General features: G+C 37.5%; 1 protein-coding gene across 3 annotated transcripts in view; it reads left to right on the top strand.

Annotated features, from left to right (window-relative positions):
- The window catches only part of NEK5 (NIMA related kinase 5), a 114,747-nt gene that overhangs the window by 45,785 nt on the left and 56,920 nt on the right, over window positions 1-12,042 (top strand). For 2 of the 3 annotated variants that reach the window (XM_056794813.1, XM_007495384.3), the window contains exons 9-12: window positions 4,687-4,887; window positions 4,976-5,057; window positions 7,547-7,677; window positions 9,689-9,804. In XM_056794813.1, the coding sequence (XP_056650791.1) occupies window positions 4,687-4,887; window positions 4,976-5,057; window positions 7,547-7,677; window positions 9,689-9,804 (530 nt within the window). Of the gene's footprint in view, window positions 1-4,686; window positions 4,888-4,975; window positions 5,058-7,546; window positions 7,678-9,688; window positions 9,889-12,042 lie in introns of all 3 variants that reach the window. The other variant, XM_007495380.3, reaches the window with a different exon arrangement.

The following is a 12,042-nucleotide window of genomic DNA, read 5'->3' on the forward strand; positions in this document are numbered from 1 at the left end:
TCTTCAAGGATATAAGTATGATATTGGGCAAGTCGGGGCATCTCCTTTGGCCTGAATTTTCTCATCAATAAAATGAGGGACTAAAGGGCATCTGAGTTCCCTTCTTGAGTAAAAAATCAATGATTTTCTGACCTCAGTGGCTTTTCTGTAGAAAAATGCTCACTTACAGATGGACATGCCTATTAGAAAACTGTTACACTGACCTCAGCTGTACTAAGCAACACCATTTAGGAGTATTAATTCTGCTTTAGAGAAAACAAATCAAACAAACCCCTTTTTAAATGGAAACTAGTTTGTCTTCCTTTAATTGCTGTTTAAAGCATTGAAAGCAAGTTTGTCAATTTTCAAACATCTCAGAAATACCACCTTACAATAAACTTACTTGTGATTTCACTCACATTATAACCTCCCTCTATTAAAGCATGGCCATACTTCAATGGACTTTGGTTGCTTCTAAGACTCTGGACTTAGGCAAGGTCAATAGGAGCATCTAACTTCCAATGGATAATGTTTAATTTAAATTTATGAGGTAAAAAATACACATTATTTTTGTCTGCCCCATCTGAGATTGTTTGGAGGCAGTGTGGATGGTGGAAAGGATTGGATTTGGGATCAGAACAGCCGGGCTCCAATGCTAGATCTGCCTAGATCTGCTAGATTTGCTAGATTTGCATTTACGGTAAAGCTTGTTGGCATTGAAAGACATTTTTGTCTTTGGACTCTTCAGCAATCGTTGCATGAGGCAATATTGGGAAGCTCATTTTATTTATTTATTATTTATTCACTTTTTAAATTTAGAATACTTTTCCATGGTTACATGATTCATGATTCCTCCCCACTTCTTCCTTCCCCCTCTAGGAGCTGACAAGCAATTCCACTGGGTTATACATGTATCATTGTATTGGGCAGCTTCTTTAACATATTTCTGGTTAGAATTTAGTCATATTTTCTAAAATGGCCAGTTGTGTCGATATGGGCAAATTGCTTAATGTCCATAGCCTTTAGCTTCTTCATTTGTGAAGCTGGGATGTAAGATTCAATGGCCTCTAAATGTCTAAATCTATGACGAGGTCATCCATGCAACCACACCCAGTATTAGAGGAAATGATGAAGAACTGATTTCATCAGGGTATAACTTCCTTTCCCTTTCCTCTTCCTTTAATTATTTTGAAACTTGATTCCAAGAAGAGGTCCATAGACTCCACCAAAGGTGCCAAAGGTGGCTGTGATAAACACACCAAAAGTTAAGAATCTCAGTCTAAGAAAATACTGCAGAGAGAAAATAGAAAGAGAATCTATATAATATACAGTGGCATTATTTTTATTTCAAATATGACAAAAATTGACAGAATATTGGCATATGGCCTTCACCACAGCTTTGGAGGTAGAGACATTTATATGGTAGGTAGAGACATATATATATATATATATATAGCTGATGACATATAGTCAAAAGATGCTTAATAAATAATTGGAGTTCTTCAGCAGTCTTTCTAACAGAAGCAAAAAGAACTTCTATATCCTGATCCATTCAATACTTCAAAGACCTGCATCAGTGGTTTCATTGGTACGGGTACCCCGATTGAAGATCCTAGCCTTTAGTAGAAAAGAACAATAATATGTCAACATATGATAATATAAACATATATTAACAATGCATAAAGATAATATAAGCCTACATTAATAACAAATATATAATAATATATCAATATAATAATGATGACACAGATTGCTATTATTTATATACTGATTTGGGTCTTCTGGGAGGACTAGTATGAGGGCTTATTGAACCATTTTCAGGATGCTTGTTCACCTTTAATGTCAATCTTTCACACAACTCTCTCTCACCTGTGGCTCCAAAAAGCTGTAGCCGGTACTGCAGCTACACCCAGTTAAAACCATTTCCTGAGGCAGGCTAAACCAGTTTGAGGGTAACCTGCAGGTCTCAGATCTCTCAGTGAGTTAGGGGATGTTTACCCCACACATGCAAAGACTTCCTCTGGTTGAATGGGCAGATGAGAACAGTTGGTTCCAATGACCTCTGGATTGACCAAAGAAGATGGCCAAAGCAGAGTGCCTAGAACTTGATCAGACCCTGAAGATGCAAAAGCCATCCACTGCATCCCAGGACATCGCCATTCATCTTGAATTTTGTCTCACCACTGGAATTGATGACTTGAAAAGAGAGAGGCAGGCTGATGACTTTGTGTAACTCTGCCTCACTTAAATCCAATTCATGGACAAGGCAAGACATCACCCTTTTTATGTCATTGGTCCTCTTCAAAAATGAAGAATGAAGAATGTATACTGATTTGGAGTTTGCAAAGCTTTTCATAAATATTCTCATCCTCCACAATAATCCCGGGAGATTGGTGCTATTATTATTTGCATTTTAGAGATGAGGAAACTGAGGCAAACAGAGCCTTGTTTTGCCCTGGGTCACACAGCTAGTAAATGTCTGAGCCCAAATTTGAACTCAGATCCTCCTGATTCCATAATTAATTGTGGGAAGCACAGTCTGGGTTCTGTTGGTCCAGTATTCTGTCCACTATACCACCTCGCTCTTGACCTTCTTAAGCATTTTTGCCAAAAATATTTTGAAATTCATCACTTGGTAACCAACTTGGGGAGGCACCTCTAACTTTAGTTAGACCAGTTCCTAGATGTCAGAATACAGAAAACCTGTCATAGCTTATGCCCTGCTGGTTTAGTTTCAGAATCCCAGGATCACTGCCATGCTAAAAGAACCACACTAGGTGCTGCCAGAAAATAGTATTTTATCCCTGATATCAATAATAAAAAAATGTAATTTTGATTTGTTTTATAATTTTCTGTGGCCAAAGAATTTATTGCAAACTGTGCAAAAACTGAAAAGTGCAAACCTAGGTATGATTGACAGTGGTATATGACAAAGGGTCACATGGGAGCCTGAGCGGGAGGATCTGGGAAGACTCCGTCTTGCCCCAACAGACTTTTTCTTCTGGTCTCCTGAGGAAGTCAAGAGGAAGGTCTGAAGAAGATTTCCCTGTGTTGAACTGAGGAAGGATTCTTGTATCTAGCTGCTGGCAGCATTCAGTCTCACTTAAACATCAGGACTTGCTTGGACATCTAACAACAAGAGATCCTGGCTCTAACTTTTTTTGGACCCCTACTGAGTAAGATTTGGGAACTTGGTTAAGTTTTAGTTTAGTAACCTAGTTAGCATAGTTAGTTTTTTAAAATAAGAATAAGTATAAGTAAATCCCTCAGCCCTTATTCCTTTCCCTTCCAAAACAATAAAGTAGATTTGTATATGTTTTTTCCTCTTATGTTTCCCTTATCCAAAATCCTATCCTAACACTAGTGGCTAAACTTTCTGATGATGCACTTTCTTCACAGTTAGCTAAGCTGGTCCTCAGCAGATAATAATTATTCTAAACATTTATATGGCGATTTAAGGTTTGCAGAGTACTTTTTGTGTATCATATCTTTTGATCTGCACAACAATCCTGTGAGGTAGGAGCTATTTTACCCTTCTTTTACAGAGGAAGGAACTGAGACAAATAGGGATTAAGTGATTTGCTCAGGGTCAACTAGTTAGTAAGTGTCTGAGGTCAGATTGGAACTCAGGCTTTCCTGATTCTATGTAGTTGGCTCAGATTATTAGGCACTGTCACTAGGATAATCCTTGAAGCCTTTCCAGTTTGGGAAAACCTTCATGGCTTGTACTCTCCTGGCATGACCTTTGAAGACCTAGAGCTCCTTTTGCACCAACTGGTACTGGTAGAGGAAACATCTTCATTGTTGATATTGTGAATGAGAGAGGTACAGACTGCACTGCAAGGACTTGATTTACAAGGAAACCTCATGCAGAAAGGAAATGGAACTTTGGCTGACAACCAGGGATGGGACTGGAACCCCCAGTCAAGAAAAGCAGATGGAAAGTTGCAAAGGAGTTTTTATTCCTTCTGAACTGAAAGGGAGAAGAGCAACCCTGCTGAGCTTAACCTGCTATAATCCCTCATCGATCTGAAGAACTAAGATTAGCCATCCTTTCCTCAATAGTGGTGGATAGAGACTTTTTCCCCTTTTGGGGAAGGCAAGTAGACTATCCACCCACAAGGTTTTTCCATTGATATCTTCAAAAGCTGTATCTCTATATTAGGAAATTACACCTGCCTGACTCCACAATGGTCCACAACTCCATTGAAGTATTAATAATTATTGAATAATTGAATAATAATAATTATATATAACATATAATAAAATAGTAATAATAATTGAATAATAACAAATTTTATATATCCATGTATATCTAGAGATAGATAGATAGTAATTACATGAAGCAGCTAGATGGCTCAATGGATAAAGCACTGGACTTGGAGTCAGGAGTTCAAATTGACCTCAGACACTTACTAGCTACGTGACCCTGGGCAAGTCACTTAACCTCTGTTTGCCTTTATCCACTGAAGAAAGAAATGGCAACCCGCTCCAGTTCCTTTGCTAGACAGTATTGGTATTGCCAAGACCTGTGGAGTCACAAAGAGGTTTGGTTATTCACCCAACTGAATAACCAAACATTGACAGTAATGGCATAGAGCTATATAGTAATATTGCTATTAATAATTAATAATATAGTTATATCTATGTATAACTATGGAAAATACACTTTTCTCACCTAGTGTTGTTTATCCTCTGACCTTTTAGTTTGAAGGTGCCAGCTTACACCAGCTGGTGCTCAAGATTTGTCGAGCACACGTTGACCCCATCTCTCCAAGGTTCTCTTCTGACTTACAGACTCTAATAACTCAGCTTTTTAAAATATCTCCTCGAGATCGGCCATCAGTTAATTCCATCTTGAAAAAGCCCTTCCTGGAGAAGCTCATTGCCAAATATTTGGCTCCTGCGGTGAGTTTCTTGGCCAGACTCCTTGGGTTTTGACCAATGTTTTGATAAACAATCTGAGACAATCACACATTATGGGTTTTATTTTTAGGTAATGCAAGAAGAATTCAGCCACACAATAATGCATAGAAAGAGACCACCAGTTGCACAACCTTTAACTAATCGGGTCCAAGGTAAGAGTTTTTTAGTCACAATGATCAAAAAAGTATTTACGAAGGGTTTTCTGTTGGTGATGCTTTGCTAACTGGTACATAATGAGTTCCCATTCTTATGGGAGCTTAATGAAACAACTCACATGAATAAGGTCACACTTTGACCTTAAATACTCTGACACTTCAGTGACACATCATGGCCCTGGATTCTTCCTCCCTTTCTGGTCTTCTTATACCTTACATTGGGCAGCAAACTCTGCAATTCAGTGACTCCTTCCATGTCCTGGCTCCATGTTTTCTCTCCATCTTCATCCCTCTCTCTCCTCTTTTCTGGCTTCCTTCAAGTTTCCCCTAAAATCCTATAGCCTGCCAGAAGCCTTTTCTGGCCCTTTTTAATTATAATACCTTCCCTTGGAGACCACCTCTCCATTTCCTGCATACATTTTGTTGATCCAGAATTGTTTGTATGTCATTTCCTCCCTTAGACTGTGAACTCCTTGAGAGCGGGAACAAATCTTTTTGTTTTTTTGCCTCTTTGTATCTTCATCCCTTAACACAGCTCAACAACACAACACTTTGAGGTTTTAGGTAGTACAACTATTATCACTAGGTAGTACAAGTATTATACCCATTTACAAATGAGAAAATTGAGGCTCCAAGAATTTGAGTGACTTGTGGGCCAGGGCCACAAAATTATAATCTTTGTGTCCAAGACTCTTTCATAAAGGATTATGGCTTTGGAACCCAAAGGGGATTTTGAGAAGGTCTAGTTCAACTCTCTATTTTTGAACATGAGGAAACTGAATCCCAGAGAAGTTAAATGACTTATTCAATGTCATATGATGGTAAGTAGCAGTCAGGATTAGCATAGGCCTTCCGACTTCCAGTCCAGGACTCTTCCCACAATACCATATTGTTTGTCACATATTTTGGACAATTTTCTCATCATTTTGGTCTTAATTCTCATATAGGAAATACAGGGGAATGGTATGATATGCTTCATACTTTGTGGCATACTGAGATCGAGTCTCAACTTGTAATTGGGCAATTCAAGCTATAAATAAGGACATTTTTATTATCTTATTGACTCATTTTACCCACACCCAGAGTTTTCTTTGGGAAATTCAGAATATAGCCGGCATCTAAGGATCTATTGGTATAGTTCGAAGACACAGAATTCCTTTGCAAGCACTCAGGCTAACAGTATCACATACAAGACAGCCTTAACTTAATCTTTTAGAAAATGCAAAATAACATAAAGGAGTCACAGGCACATATAAGAATCAAGACATTTTCCTTCTGTCTGGTTAGTTATAATTTTCACCTAGAAAAATACTTGAGCCTTCTAAGACTCTTATGGATGGACCACTCTAGGGGTTTAGACTCCTTTGGGAAAGAAACTTGGGATGAATGGAGTCAAACCCTTTTCCACTGGACTTATACTATCCAAATAATTGGTGGTTATTGTGCAAAGCAATGTCTGGGTTCTGCTGGTCTATCCATTGTACCACCTAGCTGCTTGACACACAATAAGTAATTAATGTTGATTGATTGATTCTAGATCTTTCCAGACATATATTTATGACCCATTACTCAAAATCTAGGTCTTTTTATCTTATAACATGCTAGGAAAGATATCAGATTAGTGGGGGTGGATCAAATGAATTTTTTTTTTAATTATTTTTTGAGAATGGGGGAGACAAGCATGTTTATAGGCAGTAGGGAAGCAGTTGGTAGAAAGGGAAAGACTGAAAATAAGCGCTAGGGTGAGGATTATAGATGGGGCAATAAGCTAGAGGAGATGGAATGAAATGAAATTACTCGTGCAGGCCAAGCGGTTGGCCCTGACAAGGAGAAAGGCAATACTTGTATATGTCTAACTCTATAAGTACTCCCATGTCTTAAGATCCTGCAAATTAACAAATTCTTGTCAAAGGCCCACAAAAGAGTAGCTACTAGAGAACCTGAAGTAGATGTTAGGTTGACACTCACTTCCAGTTTCTACTTTTCTGTGCTGCTGATTATGTTCCATGTCTTGCCTCAAAATTATTTCATTCATTAATACTTTATTTATGAGGAAGGATTTCCTTAAAAGAATTTGCATTTTCTAAGAGAGCCAGGATTTCAGGTCAGCTGCTGTACTTAACTGGCTTACTGAAGGATTTATAATACATTTTCTCTGGAACCAACCTGAGAAGCAGACCTTCAAAAGGAAATGCAATGACAGTCATGTCTTCAACCTTTCCAGGTTTTAGTCCTTACTCCCTAGACTTTCTCTACCATTACCCCACATAGGTCTTCAGCTTCTTTTTTAAGCAATTTCTTTCCCCAATAGAATGTAAGCTTCTTGAAGGGCTGTCTTTCTCTTTGTTTTTGTATTTGTAGCACAGTACTCAAATAAATTCGCTATGCTATGGAATGCAAGTTATAATTAGCAAAATATAACATGAAGAGTTTAAGAATAAGCAGCCTGATTGCCTCTCTCTTTTTTTTTAATTCCTCTAAATAAGGTCCAATAATGCAGAAAAAAAGATTCCAGGGAAATCATCCACCAAAATCTAAGATCCTGATGCCTCCTAAGAGACAGAAATTGTTACCTAGAAAAGAATGGATTCCTCCTAGTGCTCAGAAACCAGTACTGGTGAGTTTCCCCACTGTCTTTATCCTAAGATATATTAAATGCTCACTATAGGCCAGGTACTATGTTAGGTAATGGTGATACAAAGGCAAAAATGTAACAGCACTTGCCACCAAGGAGTTTACATTCCTTTCTTTTGGAATGAAAAAAAAAATTGCATTCCTTTTTTCTTTCTTTCTTTCTTTCTTTCTTTCTTTCTTTCTTTCTTTCTTTCTTTCTTTCTTTCTTTCTTTCTTTCTTTCTTTCTTTCTTTCTTTCTTTCTTTCTTTCTTTCTTTCTTTCTTTCTTTCTTTCTTTCTTTCTTTCTTTCTTTCTTTCTTTCTTCCTCCCTTTCTTCCTCCCTTTCTTCCTCCCTCCCTCCCTCCCTCCCTTTCTTTCTTCCTCCCTCCCTCCCTCCCTCTCTCCCTTCCTTCCTTCCTTCCTTCCTTCCTTCCTTCCTTCCTTCCTTCCTTCCTTCCTTCCTTCCTTCCTTCCTTCCTTCCTTCCTTCCTTCCTTCCTTCCTTCCTTCCTTCCTTCCTTCCTTCCTTCCTTCTTTCTTTGTCTCAGAGCACTGAGCTAAGCAATAGAAGCAGGGAGAGAGTACATAAAGTTAACATAGGTGTTAAAAGTTAAAATGAGAACCATCTATATGGGGTTTGGTATCATCTGAAGCTCTAGCCATACACAATAGGTCTTGGAATATATTCCCTCTATGGATACAGGAACCCTGCTGTGTTTGTGTGTATGTATGTGTGTGTGTGTGTGTGCATAAATACAAAGTAAAAATTTTTTGGAGGGCATCACCAGCAGCAGAGGAGATTAGCAAACACTTGATATAGAAAAATAATCTTTGAGTCGAGTTTTGAAGGAAATGAGAGATCCCAAGAGATAGAAGTGAGGTGTGAGTCCATGGGCAGAGGAGATAAAATGTTGGGTATGAAGTACAATAAGAGGGTTAAAGTGAAAACTTTTAGAAATCTCATAAAGCAAAACTAGAGCTTCCAGATTTAAAAAATTGCAAGTGGCCAGAAAGAGCTTAAATACCAAGAATTCACAGTCCAAATCACACAATATTTAGCAACAAAAGATAACTTTTACCTTTATAGGCTTATAACCAAGAGAATAATTTACTCAGAAAAAAACTATAAGAGGAAAATTTATTTTTAATGAAATAAATTTTTCATGAAAAAATGAAATTCCTATGAAAAACTAGAGCTGAGTAGACACTTTAAGTGACATACATAAAAGTAAAGAGAAACATAAAAAATGGCAAATAAAAACAAGCAATCAGAAAAGATTTTATAAGGATGAAATTTTTGCATTCTAATGGAGATGAGGTGATGATACAAGTAGCCCTTAGGAACTGTAGTGTCAGCAGGAGTCATAGAAGGAATCAAATGCGATGAAGGACCTGAGACTTTCGTTTTGTTTTGATTATCTTAAAGGTGGAAGAGAGGCTAGACTAGGAAATAAAAGGGTTGGAATGGAGGGGAGGCAAGTACAAGTCTACACCAAGGAAGAAGGAAGGAATGGAGGGAGTGGGCATTCTTAAATATCATGTTGAATTAATGCAGAAAGATGGGAGCAGAATCAGGAGAACAATTTATATTATAACAACAACACTGTCAAAAACTAATAATTTCAAAAGACTTAAGAACTCTGATCAACTATGATTCCAGAGGACTGATGATTTAGAATGCTGTTTATCTCTTAAACGAGAAGTGTTAAACTACATAGTTAGAGTGGGACATACATTTTTTGGACACAGTCAATGTAGGAATGTATTTTGCTTCATTGGATTTGTTGAAGGGGTTTTGTTTTTCTTTTCTCTTTTTTTTTCTGGGTGGGTGGGGGAGGGAGAGTAGGACAGAGGAATGATGCTTGTTAATTGAAAAAATAAATAAAAATTTTATGATACTAAGATAATCTATCAGAAAAAAATGAAATAGATTTTAGAAATATTTCTAAATTTTTCTTTCCTTGGTATATTAGTTAGCAGTTCATTATTATAATTTTTTTTACTCTTATTTTTAGCATCAAAGCCCCCAGAAAAAGGTGGTAGGAAAGCCAGAAGTTGCTCCAGGTTGCAGACTTTATGGCCATTTTTATGCTCAGCTGGACATCTTAGAGAAGAGAGCTTATGACCCAAGGTATCAGTATGTTTCTGAAATCGACAGAAGAGTCGATAGATATTATAAACAGAAAGAAGGCTATGCTTCACCTCCATCTCAATGGTAATAAATTCAAACTTAAATTTCAATATTCTAATAATATCTTGATTGACCCAACCTTCTTTATTTGGTGATATTTACCATTTTCTTCAAAAGCAAATAATCAAGCAGGAATGTCTAAAGCCCCTTCTTCCATTTACTTTCCACCTCATATGCTACTCTTTTTGATTCTCTTCTCTCACAGACCAGTTGTACCAGCATCTGGACATTGATAAGTTGGAAGGTGACCTAAATGGTGAAAGTTCTTGAAATCGTGCCATGTGAAAATCACGCAAAGGCCCCTAGGGAAGTTTGACCCATAGAAGAGTCAGCTTGGTGGTATGGGGGGACATGATATGAAAGGTCTCTCCGATATAAGAAGGATTCAGTGAATCCTGCATAGCCGCAAAGGCAGAACTACAGCAATGAGAAACAGTGGAAGAGGAGGAATTTTAGGCTCCTTGTGAGAATCCATTGCACAATTAGAACTATCTAAATGTAGAATGAGCCTTCTCAGGACATGTCATTGTTGTTCCGTCCTGTCTGGCTCTTCACAACTCCATTTCGGATTTTCTTCACAAAGCTATTGGAGTGGTTTGCCATTCCCTTCTCCAGCTCATTTTATTGATGAGGAAATGGAGGCAGATAGGATTAAGTGACTTGGCCAGGGTCACATAGCTCCTAAGTGCCCAAGGTCAGATTTGAAATCATGAAGGTGAGTCTTCCTGACTCCAGGCCTGGCACTCTTTCTGCTGTGCCATTTGGCTGCCTGACCCCTCCTATATCTCAGGATTTGATATAGTTTTCATTTGCAATTTTGCCTTTTGGCATGTGCAGTGCAGGTAGGTTAAAGAATATATGTAAAACTATAAAAGCTCTTTGCTGGTTTGGTCCCTATAATTTAAATCTATGGTTTTCTCAGTTAATAATAATGAACAGAGGGGCTATCTCTAATAATGCTGTAATAGCAATAGTAACATCTAATGATAATAAAAACAAATTGAACTCTGGAATTCATATGCACGAGTCATATTTACAATTTTTCTTGTCCCCTATTTCTCTGAATGCCTCATTTTCATTATTACTTATGGCACAATAATATTCCATTAAGGTAGTGTAATGTCATTTGGTCCTCCAGGTATTTTTACAGTGTTTAAACATTGGAGTTTATGTAACTCTTATTTAGCCAGGTCTTTGCCATTCTGTAATTTCATAATTCATTATTTTGGGAAGCCAAGTGTGGAATTTATATTCTTTCCTATTATGGTTCATTTTATTGAATTCAGTGCATCCATCCAATCTATGGAGATTGTTTTGGATTTTGATTCCATCATCCATTATATTAACTATTCCTCCCAGCTTTGTGTCATCTGCAAATTTGATAAGCATGGAATGGAATCATTGATACATAATATTCAACAAAACAGAATTCCAGAGAGGGTCCTTTCTTCTGAATGACCGCAATCTGTTAATTCATATTCTTTGTGTAGAAAGAATCCAATAAATTCATCTTCTTTCTGTTCCCAAGGACAGCGTAAGAGATGTTGTCACCTGCCTTTTGTCATTCCCCATAGGCTGTGTGTGAGAATATTGATTTAACAGCCTCCCAACTCTTTCAAAAAAAGGAAAGGAAATGAGGCCAATGAGACTTAGCATAAGAGTTAAAGAGGAAGAAGGCCTTAGAGATCATCTAGTTAGATCCTCTCATTTTACAGAGGAAGAAACTGAGGCTCTCTAAACCTGGATCTCAGTCCATTGAGCCACCACACTGCCCCCTTCCTGGAGATTTTTAAAAGACATGTACACTGGATGCAAGAAAGGGCAAGTAATGGAGCATGAACATAGCAGAGTGACACAATTCTGTATGAATAAGGTGAAGTTCAGAATAAACTAAGACTAGTGAGGAAAGCTGAAGAGTGTGTGTGTGTGTGTGTGTGTGTGTGTGTGTTAATCATGTTTACTGATCATTTTATTTTCATTTAATCTCATTTTCCTTCTGTTCTCTCTGCTAAGTAGAAAGGTCTTTAGAATAGAAAAGACAGGATAAAATTGGCTAATAATGAATTGGAATGTAATACAAATGTAAAGAGATTAACCATATCTGAGAAGGAGAGTTAAAATACTGGATAACAGTCAGGATTCAAAAAGACTTCTTTTAACAGGTCAACGCAATAGACT

Source organism: Monodelphis domestica, chromosome 4 (assembly GCF_027887165.1).
Source record: "Monodelphis domestica isolate mMonDom1 chromosome 4, mMonDom1.pri, whole genome shotgun sequence".
NCBI classification, from domain to species: domain Eukaryota; kingdom Metazoa; phylum Chordata; class Mammalia; order Didelphimorphia; family Didelphidae; genus Monodelphis; species Monodelphis domestica.